This window comes from Meleagris gallopavo, chromosome 1 (genome assembly GCF_905368555.1).
Source record: "Meleagris gallopavo chromosome 1, MGAL_WU_HG_1.1, whole genome shotgun sequence".
Lineage (NCBI taxonomy): Eukaryota > Metazoa > Chordata > Aves > Galliformes > Phasianidae > Meleagris > Meleagris gallopavo.
Window position 1 is genome coordinate 184,067,670 of NC_139404.1, and position 26,132 is coordinate 184,093,801.

The following is a 26,132-nucleotide window of genomic DNA, read 5'->3' on the forward strand; positions in this document are numbered from 1 at the left end:
GCCATTTTATGATTCGGTGATCTCTGAATGTAACCTCTAAGCAGGCTGAGTACTGTGCCTAATTATAGCCCTGGCTGGTGTAGTGTGTATGCACCTGAGACTTCCCACCTGAATTTGTCCTAGCTGGACCCAGCTGTTAATACCAGGCTGCTGGAGGACAGAGGTGCCCGTGGCAGGAAGGAAATCTGCCTTACCACACTTCAGAGAGGGCTTCTGTGCCTCCTCTGAGCACCCATCCCTTGCACCCTCCTCAGCAGCTAACCCAGAACAGCTGAGCTATCCTCTGAAACTAGTGTAGCTGGTGGAGCTCCATGTCTAGATGGTTAGGTGAAATGCTGATACTCTGCTTCATTTAAGGTTGTGGTTTTAATTAAGCAACCATATTAGTGTACACGCACCAGTCAAACAACCCTTGGCAACAGCTTTGTGGTGTGAGTAGGGGCTCCTATGGAGAAAATGCCATGTAATAAAGAAATGAATTTGTAGTCCAAAAAAATAGCATTTTCTGCAATACTGTGAGGTAATGAAAAACTATATTCCTTGCAGAACTGATCTCCTATCTTGTTCCCTCCTTTGAAAATAGGAGAAAAATCAAGAAATAGTCAACACAACTAGGCTTTTCTTCTTGTTTACTTGGAAAATTTGTTTTAACCATCAACTTTAGCAAATTTTGGCAGTTACAAACCTGTACACTTTTTTTTGTTTGTTTGTTTGTTTTGTTTTTATAGCAAAAGAACACAAGACAATACTGCCAACAGCAATTATGAAGGAACAATTAGTTTTTGGATGAGGGACTATACCCATTCAAAGTGATAAACCTTCCCTTTTGCATATGGTTGAATTTGTTGTCACTGGAGAAATGACATCTCTTAATACCTATTTGAAATGGCACAGAAATCAGATCTCTTGGGTATTTTTGTGCAAAACACATTTCATTTAAAAAAAGTCAATAAAAAAGTCTTCTTAAAAACAGAAAAAGTCAAACAAAAAGAGCTGAACCAAGGAGTTACAGTACATTGTGAAATGATTAAAAAGTACCACTTTTCAAATCTAAAACTTTTTTTTTTTCTGTTACCTCAAAAGTTTAAACCGACTTTGATGACTCTTCAAAATGATATCAAACAAACAAACAAAGGAACAAAAATTAAAGCGACCTGATTGGCATCAAATATCTACAAAAGCCTGGTAATTTGAAACCATTATATACATTATTTTATAAACTTCTTTTTAAACACCAAAACATACATCTTTTACAAACCAGCCTGCTTGCAACAGGTAAAATTTACAAGACAATCTTTTCCGATACAGTGCTTTAAAGAGAACTGCTTTCATTCATAAACATCTTTGTCACCTCCTGAAAAGTGGCAGTATGGGCTCATTGCATTGTTAAATAACAGCCATTCAGGTATTCCTATGACAGAAGAATGCTACAGTTCCGAGGGCTCCGATCTCTTTCCGTAGTACAGTTCAAATGCACTCTTAACACTGGTAAAGATTACTTATGGCCTTTGTGTAATACGACACATTTGTAGTTATTGCTTTTTATTATTACAGAATAAAATGAATTTAATTTCATTTCTTCCCCACCCACCCATCCCTTGGATGATGCAGCTGATTTACTAACTGAATGCCCCGTCTGGTAATGGAGATGTTAAATGTCAAGTTCATGAAGCACGGGTTAATGGCCATGGACAATGAGCAACACTCTCAATTGCTAAGGCTCAATTCACAATTTGGTGTATTGATGGAAAGAGGCAAAAAGCACAGTTTTACTACATGATGAATGGCGGTAAACCATCAGAGAATGAACCTGAAAATATAACTCTCTCTTTGGAAGCCTGTAAAATATCCATTATTACTCAGTTAATAGCTCCAAAAAACACCAACAGAGCACAGATGTACATTCACTACTGGCTTTAAATAGCTATTTTTCTCCATTATTAAGCACATTACCTTTTCAAATGAAACTTAGAAAAACTGGTCCAGGGCACCTTCAACCCTCCCATGTTTGCATTTATTAAGGGTACACTATAGCATTCCTTTAGTTTTCCTAGCAGGAACTTGATGAGGAGTAAATCATGGTTTTAACCACTCGTCCTGTCCATATTTCTTTTCATAATGAATGTTTAATTGAGCCAACAGCAACAATTTTTATGCCACATTCTTGAAGTTTACCACTTGCCTGGCTCTGAGCAAACAGGCTACTGCCTCTCTATTAATCAGCATTTCAGTGGCATGCATTGTTTCCCTGTGCTGCATCCAGGCTGAGTTTCTGAGGGTACAGATGCATGAAAGCCAGCACTGCTTCAGACTCTGCTAGAGAAATCATTTAAGATTATGAAATCTCTCCTCATAGCTGATCCTGAAAGAAAATATCGTGTAGTGGAGCCATCTACAGGAACACAAACTGAAATACAGAGATAGGACCAAAGCCAATCAGATCAGCAGAGATGGCAAGGGAAGCTGAAACAAAAGTAGGGAGCTGGGAATGACACAATAGCAATATAAATTTGCTGCTTGTGGCAGAAAAATAAATATATATTGGATGGAACAACGTGAACACTAATTCTTATATTAGGTTGGGAGGGTTGTTATCTTCCAGAAATTTAGGGCTTCTCCATGTAGAGCAGTAGTAAAAAGGATAATAAAATGGCTTGGATTAACAAGAGAGATGTTAATGCAAAAGTCTTACTCCCTAAGAAATATTTAACTTTGATCTCTGCATTCAGGTCTTATCACCATCAAAAAGAGCCAGAACAGAATCATACAGGCCAGGTACAGAAGTTCCAATATCCACAGAGGGGCATTTGTTTGAAGATAGAACAATCAATTTGGGACTACTTCATTTGGAGGGGAGGAGATATTGAGGTATAGAAAGCACGATGGGATAGAGAAGGACAAATGGGTGATCCTTGGCACTTTCCCCACAGCACTTTAATAAGTAGATGTTCAGTGAAATGCAATGGCAACAACATCAAAACAGAAAAAGTACTATACATTGTATTTATGCATACTTTACTAGTAAAATTCACTATCAACAAGATATTACTGAGGCAACAAACTTGGTAAGAAATACTGATCTTTTCTGTATGGCAGTTGCTAAGCTTCTGTGGTGCTCTCCCTTGGGACACTTTTGATATGTCCCAGCACAGTTTTGAATCAGTGTCTCAGGCTTACTACAGAAGAATGATGAAAAGAACACTTCATAGCTAACTGGGGGCTAAAAGAGAACTAATTGCAGGACAGATAGAAATGTCTCACACCAAAACTGAGTAGGAGCAAAACCTCATGTAAGCTATAAGCAAACTTCCAGTTTTGCTTTTTCACTCAGTTGTTCCTAACCTTGAAGAGATATCAATCTAATTCTTGCATCTGCTTTTCTGCAACACTGACTTGATGAACAATGCACATCATCCTCTGTCTGCGCTTTGAGGCTTGCTAAACCACTTCATAGCTCATTGGCAAATCATAGAATCCCTCAGTTCTTGTGATACAAATTTCCATTATTTTTTCTTGAAAATGAGAGGGAAAGGGAGGTGAACATTCAGAATATAACACTGCTACAGAAGTATGTTTACTTTGAGAAGACCAAGTGACATTCATAAATTCAGTGGACACAAACTATTGGCAGACAAGTACCTGACAATACTGTTATGTGCAGTATGTGGTCTTTCCAAAAGCTCACTCAATTTATTCATGTACCTGTATAATAAGCTGTTTTCTAATGAAGAGTTACTGCACATCATACCTGCTTCTGAGAATTTTAGAAATCCCGTTTTATTAAAAGTGTTACAAGCTATAATTACTTCAATTATATTCTATTAACAATTTCTTTTTGCTGGGGGTGATTTGTGAATATAAAGACCCACAACTTAATTCTGTGTGAAACTCCGCTCAGTCAAGAACACATCCGAGAACACAATTGCTGAAACTATTCCATGTTTGAACAAGAAGCAGGATATGGAAAGTGGCACAAGAAATCTGTTATTAATCTGTTCATTAATAACAATGACATGCATTCAACAGCTTTTCAAAATGACTGAGTGATGCCATGGCAGGAATGGATGAAAGTCCAGCAGTTATGTAGACTACAGACTCACATTCATTGTATAAGGTATAAAGATGATGTAAAAAGCAGTGGTAAAACATTTTCTTAGCACTGAGCAATGGGTATGTATACACTGAGTGCAAATCCACATTTCCATACTGCACTGGGCTGTTCAGGCCAATCATTGCGAAAGGCCATTTACTCCAACAAGGCTGAGGGAAGCATAAGATCACAGTAATGCCGCCGCTGTCTTCATTCCACAATGACATCCTGCAGTCTGCAAACAACCTTTGGAAGTTCTCAAATCTTGTGAAATCACACGGACATCCAGCAGAAAATCTACAACCAGATTCTTTGTCACAACCCATCCGTGCAGTTCCACCGACTGATCAGTTTGCAGCAGCTGAGAGCTCTTCCCATAGACACTACGGATGGACATTTGCCAAATGATGTTAAACTAAAAATCTGAGATGATAGAACTTAATAGTTTTATGCAACTTAATTGCAACTAATTTTACTGCAATAATTCCAGCATGATGACTGCTGCTGAAGAAGAGATTGCCCAAACAAAGAATTAAAAAAAATACCAACATCTGTGTTACACGGATACCTTAGGTTTTCCAACTGCTTTCAGATCCATGTTCACACGACATGCAGAAGTCAAAGGAAGTTCTCACCGGTGAAGTTGTACACACACATCTGACACTGTGTTGAAAAAATGGCAACCAAAGTGGGCTGATTTACAGTGAATATATGCTGTTGAATATATGAGTTGCTGTATATGTGCATGAAGTAGAATGAAATATTATGTAACAAAGGAAACCACAGACAAATATTTATGGACAAATGACTATCTTCGATATGTCAATTTGTAAATGCTGTTTTTTAAGCCATCTGATGTGATGTACATAGCAGCCTCAGCGATCAACTGTTTTCACTCTTTCACTGACAATATTTCATGCAACATTGCCTCTTGGAATCATCCATACCAGTTCTTTAATACTGTAGGAAGAACATAACACTGTAACACTTTTAATACAACAACAACAAAAAAAAACAAACAACCCCAAACCCTAGGTGGAGGTGGGAGGGAGAAGAAGAATTTATTCAGCAATGAGATCATTTTCCCCTTCCTCATAAGTTTTACTCTTGGTAATAAATAGAGGGTACACACTCTCCAGATTGTCTGTAACAATTTTGTAATGTGTAATACTTAACACAATTGGTCTCTTCATGTCTGCACATACAATACCATTTCTGAACAAGTTAATAATGGGTTATACTGTATTTTTGCATTGCCCAATATATATAGATACACCTTCAGCAAAATTTCTTCTCAATATTTATACTATTAATTGGACCAAATGACAACAGAAAAAAAAAAAAAAAGAGGAAGAAGAGAAAGAAGAAAGGAGCTTCCTTTTACACTTGTGTCTGATGCTGGGTCTCTACAAATGGAATGTGCACATTTTCTAGTTTGAGTTCCTCCACGCTTTCAAAGTCACTCATGGCTACTTCGGAGTCATCAAAGCCGCAGCTGGCTGAGACGTCAGAGGAGGAAGCATCTAGAGAGTTGTGCAAGGTTAAGGGCATCTTACCTGCACTAACGTTTTCTGTGTTCTGACTTGGGCCAACAGCAAAAGTACTAAATTCATTCCCAGTCTGAGCCCCTGCGGTGTCTGTCTCATGGGGAAACTGGTGAGGAGGGAGGTACTGGCTGGGGTGGAAGTGCGGCCGTCGCCGGCAGTCGGGGCTGAGCGTGTTTGCCATCGAGACCGGCTGCGAGGGCGGGAGGGTTTCGTACTGGTCTGGGTAATCCTCTGGAAGAGGAGGTGGTAACTGGTCCTGGCTCAGAAACTCCTCTTCATGAGGGGGTGGGTAGTCGCTGTCGATGTCGTAGCCACCAAGGTAGTAATCCGTCTCCAGCTCTCTGGTGCTGCCATGATGAGCCGAGCCTCCGTCCGCCGTTTCAAAATTGGGCACTTCCTCAATGTCAGATAAACGAGCACTTGGCATCCAGTCTGAGGTATCCCAATGGTACGCTGGAAAGAGAATCACAGCAGTGAGGATGGGGCCACTAATGACCAGGGAACGTCCGGCATGCACTCGCTAAAGAGCAAACTCTTAATCCTAAATACACATTTAGGTCACAGCATGCGTCAGAGGCCATCTGCATGGGTCAGCCATGCTCTGACCCAATGGATAGGACAGAAGGACTACATGGTATGACAATGCAATTGCAAACAAGCAAAGAAACAAACCACGGCCACTCAAAGGCGGTTCGCATTATAGGATGCTACTAGGTTGCATTAGAAACTATGAAGCTGAGAAATCAAAATGACAAAAATCTCCAAAACAATGCTTTTCAAAGTTAATTGAAGAAATACATAAAGGAAGTCAGCATGCTTATGGTATCGTATCTAAACTCCTCTTCCACCTCCAATGGCTTTGTTTCACGAAAGTGTGTAGGCAAACAATCTGATTGACTGAGAGACTAAGAACTGGATCCTGAAATAAAGAAGTGGCTGGCCATTCTCATGCAGCATTTGCAACCCAACAGAATTCAAACAAAAGAGGACACGTGAAGCAGTAAAAGAAAAACAGACCAAGTCAGTGCCCTCCCACCCTAACACAGTCCAACAGGCAGAAAGGGTCCCCAAAAAATCACCTCTGTTGTAGTTCTGTCCTTGATCCATGACAGACACTGCCAGATACAAAGTGAAAAGTAAAAACTGGTAACTAGGAGCTTGTTACCAGCATGGACTTACATGTGAAAATATAAAGCTCTGCATGCATATTTCTAAAGTACAGCTGGCTCAGTGTTGTTTTAATAGGATTTTAAATTGTTCCTTATTTTAACATACAAGATAAGCTTGCCCAGTCAAATGCAGACATACATAAAGAAATTATTATGTCATGTGCATTATATTCCTTTTCTATCATATCTTAACTATTTACCCTCACTGAACAGATATGAAATTACATTAGAGCTGGAATTCTTAATACAAAAAGGGCTATCCACCATCTATATGGTTTATAATTGCAAAGAACATTTTTCTCTCACTTGTTCACTTTGAAACAGAAAAATAAGAATCTACCATTCTCAGGGCCGGTTCAAACAAATCTGGGCCCACCTGGGCTCAGATACCATGGTGATGGGCACGGTATAAGAACCTGAATAGAATAGAATACAAAGCCATTTAATGGGGCCGTCAACTACAATGCTCTGCAACCCCATACCCACCTCCCACCTGCACTGCCATGCTAGCTGGTGGGGAGGGAGGCATTCCAGTATGGAGAGGGTGCAGGGGTTGGGGAGAGAGCAGGGGAAGAGGTTCTGTGTGAGAAAAGAGCGGGGAAAAAGCTGCAGCGCTTACTAGATGGGATGGTTCTTGTTCAACCACATGTTATTTGGCTTCATGCAAGAACTGACTGGACGAGGTCTCTAGATTGTATCGCTGGAGGAGACCTGGACAGAAGAACTGCCCTTCATGGCATGACAGGGTTTCCTCTTTTTGGGCTCTGCCACAAATGAGGGCAGAGCAAACAATTCTCCAGGCCTCCATCTATTAACACCACTCATGACCTTGTTTATCATCACATATACTATGTGATGATGGTGATTTATTTGTTAGTTCATTAGCCAGATAGTGGCATTCTACCTGCTCTGCATTAGCCTGGGCTGAGTAGGGCTCCGGCTACTGCAGCTTTAGCAGCACTGTCTGAACCGGCCCTAACCACTCTTCTCCTTCATTCCTCTAATTTTCCTATGTGGATGCTGCTATTCTTTCAGAGTAATGACATTGCACCTGAGATGCGCCTGGTCCCTCCAAGCTGCATGACTTCAGGATCCAGGAGAACCTCACTAATGCTGACCTGCAACACCTGCAGAGCTGCATGGGGAAGGAGCTCTGTTCCCTCCTGTGGCAGCCATTCTGCTCCCATTATGCTGCACAGCTCGTGAGAATAATGACTCTCAGAGAAGGGACTAGGAAGTGGGCAAAGCACTTTGAGTAACAGCCTTTTGAAATCACTGCCAAGATGGCTTTTTCTGACCTGTGAAGCATGATAGGAAGCCAATGTGTTTGCTTATGTTTTCCATTAGGAAGATGGGACCAATTACAGTGACTGTGCTTTCTTTTCAGGGGTATTTTCTTTTTTTCTTTTTTCTTTCTTTTTTAATGATTGGAACTAACTTTCTGAGTTAACCTTGGATAGTTCTTTCTATGAAGTAGCAAGTAGAATGGCCATCTTACACTTCAGAAAATCAACAAATATACTATACACTATATTTTGGACTTTGTGGTTAACTGGACTTGAGTCAACATTTCCCCAAAGATAGGACATATGTTGTATAAATAAATAAAACAAATATTTATCTTTGTTATTCACATTTCCTCAGTGCTTTGTTGTAGAACCAAGTTGTAACGTAAGGAAATTAGTTCACTTGCAGTGAAATGGGTCTAAGATTACACAGAGATCAATGGGAGAGCTGTATGATGGGCCCTTGAACCCAATGCCACATTCTATTCAGTACACACATGAACCCCAAGGGAAAAGCAGTGGTGGCCAGGCTGCCTTGCTACATGACATCAAGGGAGCTGTGTCTGTACATCATCTACTTGATGTTATTACCTGGAAGAAACAAGCTACCTCCCCACCACCACTTTATTGCTTTCCATATAGTCCCAATGGAGTGTGTAATCCAGTTTAATCACAGTTTGGGATACTTTACAGATACCTTTTGGCATCTTCTGCTTCACATCCTCTGCAGATAGGATAATCTCAATGATTTGGCTTCATTGTCAACCACATCCTATGCTTTCTGAAGGCTATGGCAATAAGCAAGCAAAATCATTGACTGGAACAAGAGATGATGATGGCCTTGATACCTTTTCTACCACTTCCAGTTACCCAAAGATATAAGTAGTACACCACTTTCAGGTTTGCTGGTGAACATGCTGATTTGCAAATCCCAATCCCTACTGCAGGTTTGCTGGTTGGTTTAGATTAGTGAGGTTCTGCTGGAATGTTTCACAATGAAAACAAGAAGCATTGTTGCATAACAAGAAAGAAAAAAAATTAAATACCTTCATTTTCTATAGTGTCAACTACATTGTTGACAAGCTGTATGACAGTCACTATGGAAGCTTGCAGGGGAGGGAAAGCAGAAAAGAAAGGGAGGGGAAGGACAGCTTCAGGTTAGTATTTAAAACATATGTCATGTTACCACAATAAATTCTTTCAAACAGACAGAACTGACATTGAAAAAAAAAAAAGGCTGCTGACCAATGCATGATTTATGCAGTGGATTGCAGGACACTTCATTTCAGATAATCCCATACATTTTAAGAGTGATGATAAATTCCAAAACAACATTTCCAAAAAGGCGTATGGCATGATGTGTATTACCTCATAAATTCAAACAGACTGGCCAGCTGATTCAATTAACCGCAGCAGTATCTTGTCTACCTGACACTAATTTCTAATTCATTCTTGTTTAAAGGTCTCCAGAGACCATGATATGTGCTCCTAGGAATCATCATCCTCATACCACCGCACCATCTGAAAGGTGCTGGGCTTCATCTATTTCCTAAGAGGAATGTTTTACTTCTTTACTCTTTGTGCTGTGCAATGCAATATCTCTGGGACATTAAGAAGCACTGCTATAATTAGAAGGGCGCAGTCAAGTAGATTTGGTTCGAATTTTGACTTTTGCTTGACAGAATATTTTCACAAATGCCCCGTGTGTTCTCTGCAGCTATTTTACCAAAATATACTTTTCCCTTGAAATAATGAGTATTGACCAAACAATCTTTTAACACAGAATAAAACAGTGGCACAGTGTGTGATCTCGTAGGTGATTTTGGACAAAATAACACCTTGCCTTTGACTACTTGAGATAAAACCCAGTGTAAAAAAAAAGGGAGAGCTCCCTTTAAATTCCATTGGTACTGGCTTTTCTGCTCTCTTAATTACAAGAAAACTCTGACTGCTTTGGAGCAGGCAAAGAAGGCAACCAGAAATGTTGGGCAGGAAATAACATTTTTGTTTCACACAGTCAATAGACTTAGAGGTCACAAAAAAGCATGTTAACAGTGATAGCACTTTTCACTCTACGTTTAACATTCAGAGGCCTCTTGAATTTTGGGCACACGATCAAGAATCTCATTCAATTTCCTCAGTCCTTGTGAAAGCTTGGCAAGAAGTCTTGATGAGCCAAAGGAACCATGTTCTGTCTTTGACTATGTTTATGGCATCAGTGGCACTGGTAATTGTATAAACAAAGGAGGCTCGTATTGACTAATGCACAACAAACATTATGGAAAACTAAATGGCACCATGTAAGTAGTTTCTGCGTGGGTAGAAAAAGAGGTTGAGGGTGGCTGAAAAATGTAAGAGAAACCTCATCAGAGCTAGGGGGAACCCCTGCCTTGGCAGTAGGTCTATAGTATGCAGCCCCATACATAGCTTCTTCACATGCTGCTGGTGTGAGCAAGACATGACAGGGAAGGGCTGGAGACAAAAAGAACCCCACCAAGAAAGTCTGTCCATCCCTCCACTACTGAGAATGTCAGCCAGATGGGAACAGGTAATGAGAAAAGAAAGAACAGTGCTTCTGCCAGAGATCTGGGAGTCATGGGCAACACGGAGTGGAAACGTGAGGTCAGAAACAGGGCCAGTATAAGTTTTCATGGCAGATATGGTCTGTCTCTGGTGAGAGCTGTGAGTAGCATTTTCACAGAAGGGAGGGAAACTTCTACCCCAAGCAGTTCAGTGCAAGAGAACACTCAAATCCAGCACTGCCCAGGGGTAGAAAATTGGCATCATAAACAGTATTCCCTTGGACTACCCAGCACAATCAGCAATTCACTGGCAGTGAAACGATAACCTAAATGTCTGCTTTTGCCACATCCCTTTGTTTTGAAATTCCTTATGATGGAAACCTGAAACTTGTCTTTGAAATGAGTTGGCAAGTATTATATTGCTGAGAGCAGGTGACTTTTTAGTCTTCTATTTCATTTTCTTTATAAACACTAAAAAATTGGGACTTTTTCATCACAAGGAATGTGATTACATCACAAGGAATTAACTACTTTTTATGGCTTCAGGAAGGATATCCATTATCCCCTATGTACAAGTAGGGTGTGTGCAAACACTTACCTATACCTGTATTTGTATTTTAGGCTCTGCCACTGCAAACCCGCCCTGCTGTTGCAGGAAAACCAGAGAGTGCACTCTTGCACTGACCTCTGCAGAATGACTCAGATGATTTAAGCTACTTCCATCATTCTCTCTGAAGTTATTGATTTGTTTAGACCCTGAACTAGAATTGTTATCTTTAAAGATCATATTTTCATATCTATAAAGATCGTATCTATAAAGATCATAGCTTTCACAAAAAAGGAGTGGGCACATCCACCTTCAGTGGATATTGTGCCAGTGACTGAAATGAGATGAAAAGCCTAGTTAGAATTTGAGGGATATAAAAAGTTACCATGTGCCACACAAGAACACATGAATAATTATTATGGAAACAATAATATCACAAAAGTATTTCACTTTTTTTTTTTTTTTTTTTTCCAAGGTGGAGCACAGAAAAGAAGTGTGACAAAAATACTCACAGTGCTTCAGTCACAGCTGAACCAAAAGCATCTGCAAGTGCCCTTCCCTTTAAGTGCATTTTCCAACATTCAGGAGTACCTAAGGGAAAGCTGCGTGACATGACTGAGAAGCTGAGCCTCCTGACAGTTCATTAACTGGTGTCTGAGGAACCTAAGTGCAATTTCTTTGTGCTAATCTTTTATATGTATCTCAATGAGGCTTCCCTGACAACCATCATCTCTTCCTGGCAGAAATATCTTGGCTTTTCTCAGCACCATTGCTCCACATGCACAGGCCTTGGAACAAGGGTTTGATCTGACTTTGTGTGCTGCTTTCTGGCTGTGTATGGCTCTGCCCACGTCACCTACTGAGATAATGATGTAGGACAACTAACATGCACAGAGCAAGGATTTAATGGTGCTCTATTGTTCGCTGAGCTGTGATTGCCAGGGAGAGGCCAAGCCAACAGGGACTGCCTCATCCACTCATTGTTGCATGCTGAGAGCCTGCAGAGTTTTGCTGGGACTGTGAATGAGACCTGGCAAACTGCAGAGAAATTCCCTTTGATTTGACTGATGAAACATGAAAGTCATCCTCTTCCAAGAGGGAAGAAGATAGAAAATCTACAGCTTAACTTGCTATCTATTAGTCAGCTTCTATCTTGACAACGTGAGTCTGCTGTATCCTAACTCTAATTCAGTGTAAAGCTTGGTACTGATGTAATGGCTCCATCCATCAAGATTTCAACTATGTTCCACTAATTTAAAAAGTGGCCACAAAATGAGAGCTTGAATACAGGACTTTCTGACTTTCAGTATCATTAAAGGGTTTTCTAGATATCACCTAATTGTTTTTATAAAGAGAGTTAAATCCCTTTGTCCCTATCATAATAAAGATAAAATCATTTCTTACCATTATCATCACCTGAGTCAGACTGGAAGGAGCTGAGGGACTGTACTTCAGAGTTGCTGCCTTTATTACTTCCTGCAAAACAGGTCACTTCTTCAGCGTCATCAACCCCTTTACCTTCATTGACAGCAAAAACAAAGCAAAATGGTACTCTATAGGTATGCACATTTGTCTACTTGTACCACAGAGCCAACAGATAGCCTTTTCTTGTTATTGTCAGAATAAAAATATTTCCTCCAGACAGAGGAAATGAGCCACTGGCGATGAAGGCAGCTAATGACTTTTGAAGTGTCTGAAGCCCAAGCAGGCTCCTGAGCATCTGACACCATTGCTATCAAGGAATAAACAGCTGTATTGCCTTTTGGACCCGGTGTAGTCTCAGTGGCAAGAAAATTGATGACTTTAAAAATCTGGTATAAACATCTTATACAAGAGATTACAAATACATTTATCTTTACTGTTCATTTCCTAATTTGAGAGTCTCATTAGAGGCTCATACAAAGCCCAGCGAAGTTACTGGGCGTCTTTACATCAACAGCCCTTGGATCCACCACTGATGTAGAGTGGATTTATGCATTCCATCATGCACATTCAGTCTTGTCAATTTGTCTACAGTTCAAGCATATAACTGCAGCCTGTGGTATAAGTTCTCACATGCTTAAATTTAAGCACGCACATTCAAACATTCTGTAAGTGATAATAAGGAAAACATATCATCCACAGCAAGAATTGAGATAGATGCCTTAGTTAATTATGAATGAACAAGCTCAGGTGCTGCAAACAGTCAATCCACCTAAGTACAGCTCTCTACTTGCTATCTGTAGATATTTCTACCCAGCATGGGGCACCTGCATATAGTAACAGCTGATTTAGTCCTGCTGAGGAGCAGGGTACACAGTAGATGGAGTAAGTGCTGCAGTAACGAAGCTGCACTGCTTCTCACTCAGTGACAGCTGAGGCCCATCCCCATGGCGTGACCTCATGCTGTGCAGAAATTCATGCAGACACCAGTGTCTGTGGTAAGAACACCCAAGAAATCACACAACATGCATGGTGGCTGATATTTTAAATAAGTAAGACTATATTTAGTGGTTAAAGGTCAACCACAATGCAACAGTGAAATACATCCCAAAGGAATAATAATTAATTCCTGTTTTTCACTAGAAGACCAATGTGCTGCCTTAGCTGAAAACGTGCGTGTCAGATGTGAGGCACTGTGGAGAGTTCATCTCTCTGTTGCTCTATTCTCATTCCCTAAAACAACAGTGCTACAAAATTTCCTGGATCGTGTATTTTTGTTGATAGATTTGATTAAAGTTGTGTCGCACACCCAGTAGAAAATGTTACCCAAAAGAGAAAACATGACTAAGAAAAGAAAGAAAACCTGCTTCTAAAGCAAACATCGCAGTCCGTATGGAGCATTCTAACTAGCAAGGATGGACAGCACAGGGCCTAACCTCTGGCTCGGCAAACTGGTGTTGCTATAAGAGAATAATTGAGGCTTGCTGTATCTCCAGCAACTTGTTGAGGAATGAAAATGGACAGTACATTAAGCTGTTGAGAAACCATCAGAGCAGAAACAGCATGGCTGTGAGGATGAGAAAATCTGTGACCACTCTGATAGAGAATGCAGATGAGAATGCAATGAACTGAAAGGGTGATCCTAAGTGGGGCTTGATTTCCTGCCTCACTTCATTGACACTGGAATTAGAGAATATATTGGTGAATGTCTCCCTTGCAAAACAGAATTTCTTCTTGTAGAAAGTTTTAAAATTTTAACTCCCCTGGGAGACCAAACACCCAGACTGAGCGGAGTTTTGAGAACTCTGCCTCAATCTTTTCTTCCCCAATAGAAAGATGACTGCATTGTATCACTTGAAGAACTAATGCTCAGAGTGCCTATTTGTGCTTTTTGAACAAGTAAATAACATGTTCAGTCATATTTAGTGCATGTAATGAGATGTTTTGTGTGCCTAGTGTTAATCAAAATTTAAGCATTAAGTATAGCTGTGCCTGTTGCAGCCTGTGAGGAACCTATACCTATGGTAAGAAGAGAGACAGCAGCATGCAGCACTTACTTTCCATTCCAGCATCCCACGTGCTCTTCCTGATGGAATCACAGTCGGAGCGGCAGGGAGACACCGCAGGCAAGTTGGGAGCCACACTACATACCACCACACCCCGCCTGGCTGTCAGGATCCGGGGGGACTCGGGATGAAATGTTGTCATCTCCTGGTGCTCCACGCCAAGCCCATCCACTATCTTGTCCAGGTTATTCCGCGAGTCACTCTGGAAGCACGGGGTGTAGGCCATCGGCCTCACAGGGACCTGTGGAGGCCCAACCTCCTGGTAGATGTTCCTGCTGTCTCCGCTGTTCCTGATGTTCTTGAACTGGATGCCATTGCTCTTGTTCAGCAGGGCGGCAGTGGCTGGATCCTGTACTAGCGTGATGTTATTGCGGGAATAGTTCTTCCGGAATACTTTCTTGCGAAAAATTATAAAAAGGATGATCAACACAAATATGACAAACAGAACCACGGCTATTCCTATCAGTTCTTCCTTGCCGACATATGAATGCCCTGCTTGTATATTGGGAACCACCACAGGGCGAAGACCGCAGTATTGCCCCACGTAGCCAGGCGTGCAGTTGCACAGAAATGAACCAAATACATTCACACAGGAACCACCGTTTTCACATTCTTCTCTTTCACACTCATTGATGTCTTCTTCACACCTTAAAAGGAGAAAAGGAGAACATGGAGTTTGGAGAATGCCAAGCAAACAGCCCAGCTTCCAAGTGATGACTTCTCAAAGTGGTACAACTACAATGAGCACCTTGCTGGTGCTTGGCCAATTATCATGTTATTATCATATTATTATCATATTAATTAATGGCATTTAATTTTTTTTCTGCGGGTATTCCATAGCTTTTTAAAATAATAAAATGAAAATGTCACGAAGGAAATAAAAGTTTAAAGCATTTCATAGGTAAAGGCTCCTTGATCCTAAGATGGCTCACAGAACATAGCAGAAGATCTGATCACTTTTATATCATTTTTGGACCAACACGTGGGATTCAGTACAATTATCAAGAGGATTCATGGAAAAAAACAGAGCTGAAAATACGTAATAAAAAATTAATAGGTTACTACTTTGAGAGAAAAGGGGAATATACTGACTTTTAAAATTGTTTTAAGGATAGAGATAAAATGAATAAATATCAGAGAAGTGGGAAAAATATAATCACAGGAACCCTAAACAGAGATAACAGGGAAGAAAAGCAGGTGATAAAAAAAGCAAAACAAAACAAAAAGTGCAAACAGACAAGACAAATGAGAAAAAAGCATAGGGCAAGTTTCTACGCCAAGTATCTTATCAAGGTTTGAATTTTAAAACTGAATGCAATAAGTTAGGCTTTTAAGCTAGGACTAAATAATTGATCCGTTCTTAAGAAGATTACAGATCAGCTTCCACAGGCTTTATGGAATGACTCAGGTGTCCATATCTCAGCAAGATCATATCTTAGTGAGATCCGTATTTCATTTGGAGATCATATCTGAAACAATAACTTCAGAGCTGGATTCAGAAAGCCTTATGGATTTCTCATATGGATTAGCTAGGACTTGATTCCAAGTGTTGGATTGTTTTTTGCATGGAAATCATAGAATTGTCTACACTGGAAAAGACCTTCGAGATCATCAAACCCCACCAATCTGACCTATGGGGTCCCATCACTAAATCATGTCCCTTAGCTGGATACAAAGCACCCAGTCAAAAAAAATAAACTCCATCACTAAATTAAAATGCTTTGATTGTTAATGTAGAAAAGTTTACTTACGTTACTCCAGTGAGGCCATTTTTGCAGTTGCAGATGAAAGCATTGCCAATGGGATCGCATGAGCCTCCATTCCGGCACGGATTTGGGAAGCAGGCTGTGATTTCTGATTCACAATTTCTTCCAGTAAACTGTGAGAGGCAATTGCACTGGTATCCTGGGAGATGAAGGACACAAAGAAATACATCAGAAGCCATTCCCTGTTATCTAGAAGCAGGGGAATCTACTTGGCTAATTTACTACAAAAAAATTATTGTACTGTAGGGGGAAAGAGACACTTATGCTCATTCTAGTGTGGTCCACACTAACTCCAGTGGAGCATTTGCTTATCTGGAATGTGGGGTGATTGGAGCTCATGCAATACAACCAGGGACCAGTGGAATCTCTGCAGCTCCAACTATTCCAATCACTGTGATTCCAATAAGAATAAATGTCCCCTGTGGACTTGGCAGTGATAAACATTCCAGATGTGATGCATCTCCCTCTTTTTTTGAAAAGAAGGACCATATCTTCCAATATTGGCAGCCCACACCTCATCTGAGGCTTCATCAAAGGTCAAATATATCAGCTGAAATCTTAATAATAACACACCTGACAATGATATTTAACTCTTTCATAAAGTGCATCATCCAGGCATGAACCATGGGCTTCATAACACCAGCTGAACGGGGGACTGCCACCTCTAATCAGAGCTCATTAAATGCAGTTTCTGCTATTAGGAGACCCATTAATTACTAGCTGCAATAAATCAGCCATCACACTGCTTAAGTAGGGGACTGTAGGAGACCAAAGTACTTCCGTGCTCCTTGCCAGCAAAGGACAACATGAGTCAGAAACATTTCCTGAAACCACCGATTTACTCCTCCAAGTAGCAAATGACAGTCTGTTTTATTCTCCTCCCCTTGTGATTTGCCATAAATAAGTCCTTTATTTAAGGTCATAAAGAAATCCAGTGAGACAGTGCATGTCTTCATATTGTATTAGAACTACGTGTTGAAATCTGAGTCCTTTTTCACTTGAAAAGAACAAGGAACAACCACTTACAAAATCAAAATGTCCCATTAGATGTGTAGGCAAGATTCAAGCTCCACTTACGTGGTTCACATATCAAAGCAATGTACTAAATATGGCATCTTAATCAACTAGAACAAGGAATCTTCCTGCCATTAATATAGTTGAAATCCTTATATCTATACTTTTGAAATGCATATATATATATACACACACAGATATATATGCATTTTAAAAGACACTGTTCTACTGAAGCAGGAAATTTCAAGCACAGTTACGAGGAAGAGAATTTCACAGAAACAGTGCAGTGGTGGCATGAGGCAAAAGCAATTCTGCATTAGGACTGCCACGTCTTTTATGTTCTATCTGGTTCATTTTGCCTTGTTCAGTTACCCTAATTGAATTCTTTCATGAGAATTCCTGAGAGTTCTTTGCTTTAGCAAAGAAACTTGGAAACAGACTTACTGGCTCATTCAGTCAAGATTTCAAACCCATCTAACCGAAGATAAATAAAATAGATAATCAAATGCCATGCTGTTTGGTCCTAATACAAAAAGGGGACATAAAAGTACTGCTATTTTAAGGTTACAGAATTAAGAGATGATTGCACTGCAAGGGTTCCTAGAAAGCTTACTTGATCAGCACCAGCAAGACAGGATTATTTTTTGCTGTCTTACAAATACTCAGACAATATGAATGGCTTTTTAGACCTGTAGAGGGCTGGGACTGAACAATTACAAAACAGCAACTGCACCAGGCATCACATTTTGATGCCATTCCTACAAAATATTTATTGATACTTGGTAAAACACATGATCTAGAAATCCTTGAGGTAGAAATCACTGCATGAATAAGAGAGGCTGTTTCATTGCTCCATTTTATGACTGAACAGTGACATCTATGGTTGAAAAATTTACAGTAATGTTTTTGTATACTTTTATATTCTCATCGAGTTTAAGTGAAATGAAAATTTTCAAACATTTTATTCAGCAACATATATGTTGCTTTATATAATAGCAGAATAGATCTGTTTTTCTAACTATCCAGTAATTGGCATTTGAAAACTATATGGCTTTAAAATTATTTTAAAAACAAGCTTTCTGCACCTACGTTACTAATTGGCAATCACTGGAACACCAAAGTCTTCAAATAATTGTCTTTTATCCTCTTACATTTGTTTCAGCTGCACTGAGTTAAGCTCTGGATTGCTGTTGTGTAACACATTCTGTTACATTTATTCACTGTAGACAACCTGAGAAATATTGATTTGACTAAAAAAAATCCTTTTTCCACTAAATATAGAAGGAGGGTGGGTTTATTCATCATTATTATTGACAAGTATTTATAATCAAGATGCACTAATTTCAATTAGCATTTTATATCATGAGGAGCTAAAACTGAATACTCCGGATGGGTCCAAGGTCTGCTGGGTGATGTATGAAAAAAACAAAAATGAGAAGTTACTTATGAAAGCCAACATTTTTGACTGAATTTGACTTAATGATGGTGGTGGAGTCACTGACCCTGTTTGTGTTCAAGGAACATTCAGACATTGTGTTGAGGGACCTGGTTTAGAGAGAACCATTGGGGATAGGTGGACGGTTGGACTGGATGATCTTGTAGGTCTTTTCCAACACTGCTGACTCTACGATTCTATGATTCTAGAACACAATCAGATATTGGGCAGCTAAAATATTCAGTATAGTTTCTATAGTACAGTATTCAGTATAGTTTCTAAGTCTGGAGATCAAACTTAATAATAAAAAAAGGCAATAAAACAAGTCAGTGTTAAATTACAGTATTTATCTCTGATTTCTCTTCCCATTAGAAGCACTGCCATACACCTTCTTACTCTAAGCTACTGGCAAAAGACACGGAACTTTCTTGTGACACACAATCAGAGCTGCAAAACATTCACTTGGGAGAACTCCAGCACAGCAAAACATATGTCAAAATTTATGGAGAAGAGCCGACACGAAGGTTCAGTTCACAGCATCTATCGACTAGGCCAGCTGACTTGCCAGACCTTTCATTCCTTTCCAAACCTCCCAGCAGAGGCTATAATGTCACCTGGTGCTGCACATTGTGGCCACATGGCTGTAGACAAAGAGCATTCCTAAAGAAACCTTTTTGTTGGGAATGCATCCTAGGTCTAACAAAGAATTTTTATTACATACTTGATTTAACATCCAGGTAACGTATCATGCATTTCTTCCCATCTTTTTAATGCAAGAGTAATATGCAAAATTCCCATGCCCAAGGACAGTTCAGATGAAGTACAGGGGGCCAAGTGCCCCTGCCCTCTCAGTAGGAAAAGAAAATTCCTCTTTCAAACTATCTAAGGCTGTTCCTGTTCACAATGAAGACAATGGAAGTCTTGGAAATTCTTCAACATTTAAGATCATACAGTCCATCCGTGTTCCCTTCAAGAGATATGAATATTTCATTTTGCATATTGATCCTGAAAAATGTTGATACCAATGCAGCAAATCTTGTGCTACCACCACTGTATGGCTTCAGAAGTAAGCACTGGAAAAAAATAGGAAGGTATGATAAACACATCTGCAGTGTTGTTGGGATAGGGCCAATGCACCCTTGGTCTGTGTCACAACAGTCTGTCCTAACAAAAGGAAGACACTGAGACCCTGGAGTGTGTTCAGAGAAGGGCAGCGAAACTGTGAAGGGTCAGGAGCACAAGTGTTATGGGGGGAGGCTGAGGGAACTGGGATTGTTCAGTCTGGAGAAGAGGAGGCCCAGGGGAGATCTTATCACTCTTTACAACTTCCTGATAGTGGTGATGGGGGGTCAGTCTCTTATCCCAGTTAACAGCACTGGCACAGGCTGCCCAGGGAGGTAATGGGGTCACCATCCTTGGAGGTGTTCAAGAGCCATGGAGCTGTGGCACTGAGGGACATGGTTTAGTGGGGAATATTGGTGGCAAGTGGATGGCTGGACTAAATGATTTTAAAGTCTTTTCCAACTTTAATAATTCTATGATTCTAAGATTCTACGACTCTTTGAACAGCCGACTCTAAGGAACCATAAGCAATGAGCAACAACACTGCCCAGTTAGGTCATATGTATATTAACAAGCCCTAAGGAGCAATTGGCAGTGGGTTTGTGGAGAGAAATGGTGCTGAGGACTCAACACCCTCAGTGCAAACGTTTCAGAGTTTTAGGATCAGGTTATCTGCACTCCTGATGTGTGTCTTGCAGCTCAACCCCACCCAAAGCAAGCCTGGTTCTCTAAGGCCTCACCAGTCACATTTACATAGATATGGCCCTCTAATGCCTATACAGTCTTGGGTGATCTGATAGTTTTATTAGGTTTCTCTCATGCTCTTTCACTCAATCCTCCTACGCAGTTATGCCGTATTCTCTGACTCCAGATGATGTCCTCATGTCTTTTTGACTTGATTTGACTTGACTCTGGCTTGTCTTCTTGACTTCTTGGTTTGTTTCTGCTAAGTCATACAAAATGAAGAAGAAAAGGGCTTTTTCAGCGCAGACCTTACCAAAGAGCAACATGCTGAAATTGAGGACACTGGACAGGCTTCCTGTCTGTACCTATGTTTGCGTGGCACTTAATAGCAGTGACAGTGGCAAAAGACAGGCTCTGTGCCATCAGCAGATGGGATGCTGTTATGCAGTGAACATCCCTATTGGTAGAATTCCCAGCCTGAGTACCTGAATGCCTGTCTATCCTCAGGTTTACTTGGCTTTATCGAAGAGGACGCTCCTAACTGCTGCCAATTCTTTTTTTGAACATGTGTTTGCTCCTGTTTCTATCCACAGCATGCAAGAGGAGCTGGCTTTTATTTGCTATGTGCTAGGCTTTTGCATTTGATCTCCCCATGTAGTTTCTTTCCCTGCTGTGCCACTAGCCCTGACAAACTCGATGTCAAGGAACAGGTCTGCCCTTGGCCCTGCTCACACATCATCTCATGTTGAGTTAAGTGATGAGAAAGCTGCAGGTGGAAACCATCTATCCCAGCACTTATGTTTTGGTGTGTTTAGAGACATACCTGGCCAGCTTTAAGAGCTATGTGTTCTTCAGCCATATGTATTCCTGCCACTTCAGATTTAACTTATCTGTCTTCAAAGAGATGATCGCTGCCTTATGCTACAAGTTGGTAGGAAACTGGTGCTTTCTATAAAAGGATTGGTGTCTATTTGCTTTGAAACTGTGAATCTAAATCCAAATCTCTAAAAAGCACAGCTATAAGTAAGATTAAAAAAACTAAAACAATTCCTAAAAAACCTTTAAAAATGAACTGATGCACATTTGGTATGCTTGCATTACAGCATGCTGGTTTGTGTGTTTGTTTGAAAAAAAATGACACTGAGAGTACACTTAAGACCTGGTCGGTTCACAGCTACAGCAGTAATACACCTGGTTTTTCCCTGTCACTCTTGCAAACTACCTAGACCTCAGAAACACCTGTGTGTTAATGTAGCCAATATGCTTTAAAGCGTGTATTAAAATCACCTAAGTGCCATGTTGCTTTTTTCTCTCTCTCATTGGATTTTAACTTATAAAAAAATAAAAAAGAGAAAGGAAAAATGAGCAGGGAAAGCAATGACTTTCTGTCCTTACTCCCTGCCCTCAGTCCTTGACTTGCTAGATACTTTTGCTGAAATGCCTCATATTCAAATAAAATTGCCCACTTATATAAGCCATTTACTTCAATCAAAGCCAGATTTATATAGGACTGATCACGTTAAAAGGAAGTAACTACACTTCTAATTGCAGGATTTACAAGCATGAGGTTTCTCTCCGTGGCTGAAAAGCTTGGCAAAAGACTCAGATTTGATTATAGTAAAGCTTTCTATTGCTGCGACTGCTCATGTTGTTATTCAAGCAGATAAACATACATTTACTATTGGCAGAATTGGTAACATCACTCTATTATTAAGGTTGTGTGACATTTCCCATATTAAGACCTCACATTCAGCTGCTTATAGCTTAACCACACTTTAAACACTTGGTTGAGTTTTCTTCGGAAATTTTAGTCCAAAGAGACAAGTCATTAAAGAACATGAGGTTGTTTGTCAGGCTTCAAAATACTAACAGCTTTCTTTAAAAATAACTATATTGATCCACACTTGAGGATAAGGACTGAAAATCTGGAAGAATGTGGTCTATATTTCAGGACTGTGGTTTCCAATGTCTCCAAGAAGATTATCCTTAAGCTGAAGTCTCCTCCTGCTAGCAGTCTCCTGAGCTGTCAGGCGCAATCCTGGTGAGTGCTCTTCCCCCTTTCTCAGGCTCTTTTAACCATGCATGAGATGTCCCCGTGGGCTCCCTGGGCACACTGTGCCCTGCCTCAGCTTTATGACCACTGACAGCACTGGACATCTACTGCTGACATGGGATTTGATTCAGACTTGTGGAAACACATCAGTGCAACTCATGTCATGGTAACTCTCTGCTGGTCCAGAAACCAAATTATGGAAGCAGAGAAGCTCTTACACGCTCTCACTGCATGGCTGTTGTTGGCAGGGACCTCTGAGTTCATGTGTTCCAACCCCAGCTCCAGCAGGGACACCCACAGCAGGCTGCTCAGGGCCATGCCCAGCTGACTTCTTAATATCTCCAAGAAGGAGACTCCACAGCCTCTCAGTGATGTTTCAGAGCATCTGAACTATCTGTGCATCCTCTTGCAGGCTGAGATTACAGTTTTGTTCTCCTATTACAATACGTTCACGCTCCTTGTGCATACAAAGAACCACTTTAACAATTCCCCATCAGGGCCATAATATTACCCTATCTCCATAGCTGCACAGTAAAAAGCACTCAGAGGCTGCTTTTTATTAATGGTGAACAGTAGGCATTTCCACTGAAAGGAAGATCTCACAACAGGAATGCTATTACCGAGATTGTATTTTAGATGATCAATTTATGTAAATTGTGTGTAAATTAGACACTGGCCCTTTGATTTCTGGCATGTAGCCAGCAACTTTAATGCTATAATGTTGGGTAACCTTTGTTTGACTGTTTTCTTTTAAAGTTAGCTACAAATCTGAGCTTTTTTTCTCTCTCTCTTAATTTCCTTGTAAAGCACAGTAGGGTTTTTTAAGAGAAAGGATGTTAACCATATATGAAATCTGCTCTGTAAAATTCAAATTAAAGGACTGATTTATTAAAAGAAATCCTGCTATTATTCCAAACACTCGCTGTTTAGGAAAAGAACCATAATTCTCCAGAAACTTTAACAGGAGGAAAATATCATATCAAAGGAAGGAATCGTAGGAAGAAGGGAAATTATTTCAAACTAAAAGAGGAGAGATTTAAATTGGAGATAAGGAAGACATTTTTTTTTTTTTACTGTAAAGGTGTTGAGGCACTGGCACAGGTGGCCTAGAATGGTGGTGGATGCCCCATCCCTGGAGACACTCAAGGTCAGACTGGACAGGGCTCTGAGCACCTGATGGAGCTGTAGGTGGCCTTGCTCATTGCAGGGAGGTTGGACTTAGATGGTCTTTAAGGATTCCTTCAAACTCAAACCATTCTATGATTCCATGATTCTGTGAAAGCATTAGTAAAGAGACCTTGATTCTTTCAAATGCCTAGGGACTGGGGATGAAATTTCTTCTGGACATTTTAAATATCTATTTTATCCCCCAAAACTGTTATTTCTGTTCTTAAGATAAAAAATAAAGATTGAATTTATTCTTTTTAAAATAAAATCCATCTGCTAACATCTATGTCACCAAGCATGTCTGGTGATTCTTAAATGCACACTGCAATTTGTGGCTCCATAACCAGCATTTGCAGTGCTGTTGGGCTCTATGGAATTTAATTACAGGATCTTTTTGTGCATGCAGGACACTATCAACAGAATTGTTTTGCTTGGTGGAAACAAAACTGCCCACGACTTCTGAGGGGCTGGGCCACAGAACTGCCAACATATAGTCACGGCCCATTGCGCTAGAATTATGGCTTTATAACAACCTTGTATTTACATACACTGCTGAGGCAGTAAAAACAGCAAACAGATTTTGGAGCGGCAGGCAGCCGAAACATCCCTGCAGGGCACATGCCCCTCGCCGAGGCAGGAAGGCAAGGCAAGTTAAATCAGCTCCGTGACTATGTTCCAGCAGCAAATTATGTTGACATGAGAACCATGCCTGCCCATTCCAGTAATGAAATGGGTCCATTTTCAAGAGTCTGCCCAACCTTCAGGTGGTTTCCTCATCCCACTGCTCCCCCCAGCGTGAACTAGCATGCAGAGGGTGCTGGGAAAAATTCAATTGCTGTGAAACTGTGAAACAGTTCCTTAGAAAGGTTTCAATTTACTCATCATGAGACCATTGAGCAATATCGTAAAGAGGCTCAAACAAATTCAACACAAGGAGCTGTGCTCATGCTTCCTAGGATGATGGCTTGAGGAATGGTTATCCTCATTTATTAAGCATGGAGTCAATCAAAGCCACACTACGTCCATATACATGGAACAGATGTATTTCCTAGCAATTTACGTAATCTTTACGTAATGTTGCCATTGAAGAAGAGGTGGCTGAATCAAAGCCAAGCATCCAGAAGAGAAGTGAGCTGAGATCTCAGCATCTGAAAATCCATAGTGTTGGGCCTTAGTCTATAAAGACAAAAAATGTCTCACAGTTGATTTTGCTCAGAATCTCACAAGATTTCTCTGAAAACTACAGTAAAATGTCATGAAGTTTAAGAATTTACTAAAGTTTAAGAAAATAAACACAGTTCTGTGAAATGTACCTTCATAAAAATATCCCAGTTAAAAGTACTGTGCAAGTTGGGCACCAAAAATCTCAGTTTAGGTGAAGGGTTGGAAGGATCTCTGAAGACCCTGGTACCAGCATGTGGTGGCATGGGGAGGACTGGGAATACATCCTGCAACTTCCTCCAGGACCACTGGATTCAAAGACATCACAGGTAACAGCCAAACTTTCAACTAAGAGGTGGAGCTAGAGAGTGAGTGCAGAAAACCACCTGCCCCTGGGGAACCAGAAGGGAAGTAAGAGAACTTTGGGGGAAGTTCTTTACTATGAGAGTGGTGAGGTGCTGGAACAAGCTGTCCAGACAGGTTGTGGATGGTGTTCAAGGCCAGGTTGGATGGGGCTCTGGGCAGCCTGGTCTAGTATTAAATGTGGAGGTTGGTGGCCCTGCATGCGGCAGGGGTGTTGGAGCTTCATGATCCTTGAGGTCCCTTCCAACCTGAGCCATTCTATGATTCTATGAAAACTGAAAATAATTGAAAAACAAATGAGGGAACTACATGGGCACAGTTAAGCAGAAAGCCCTGGATAATAATTAAAATGTATTTTCCTTATGGAAACATGACCTAAAACACCAAAAATAAGTGAATGGAAAGCTCTGTGCTTGCAGATCTCCCTGTTGACTATGCTACTTTTTTTTTTTGGACTGAAAAAATGTCCTAATCAGGACATCAGGACATAGGGAGTGTTGAACTTTGTCAGCTCACTAAGGCTAAATTTTAGCTTGCCAGAAAAGATGAACAATGCTTTCTGCTAATACAATGTAGGAAAGGGGGCAGAAATAGAACAGCCCTACAAGAAAGGTCCTACATGTATGTCATTTGCTATTTTCCCACTAAGATGTTCTTATGGTTGGGGTATGTGGCGCACTAGATTATTTTACTACTGGTTCTACTACATACATAGTTTACTAGTTTACTACATTAGGTTACTAGACAGTAAGGCACTAAAATCAGATTACATGTGCCA

The 26,132-nt window shown here is 40.5% G+C and overlaps 1 protein-coding gene across 9 annotated transcripts in view; it reads right to left on the reverse strand.

The window, feature by feature from the left end:
• Positions 1-612: 612 nt before the first annotated feature.
• FAT3 (FAT atypical cadherin 3) overlaps positions 613-26,132 on the reverse strand; it is a 451,950-nt gene continuing 426,430 nt past the window's right edge. For 2 of the 9 annotated variants that reach the window (XM_085216386.1, XM_085216388.1), the window contains 6 exons: positions 16,401-16,554; positions 14,641-15,296; positions 12,566-12,679; positions 9,139-9,198; positions 6,717-6,752; positions 613-6,090 (listed from right to left, as the gene is read on the reverse strand). In XM_085216386.1, coding sequence (XP_085072512.1) covers positions 5,471-6,090; positions 6,717-6,752; positions 9,139-9,198; positions 12,566-12,679; positions 14,641-15,296; positions 16,401-16,554 — 1,640 coding nt within the window. In that variant the 3' untranslated portion in view covers positions 613-5,470. Of the gene's footprint in view, positions 6,091-6,716; positions 6,753-7,146; positions 7,223-9,138; positions 9,199-12,565; positions 12,680-14,640; positions 15,297-16,400; positions 16,555-26,132 lie in introns of all 9 variants that reach the window. The other 7 variants (XM_085216395.1, XM_085216390.1, XM_085216393.1 and 4 more) reach the window with 7 other exon arrangements.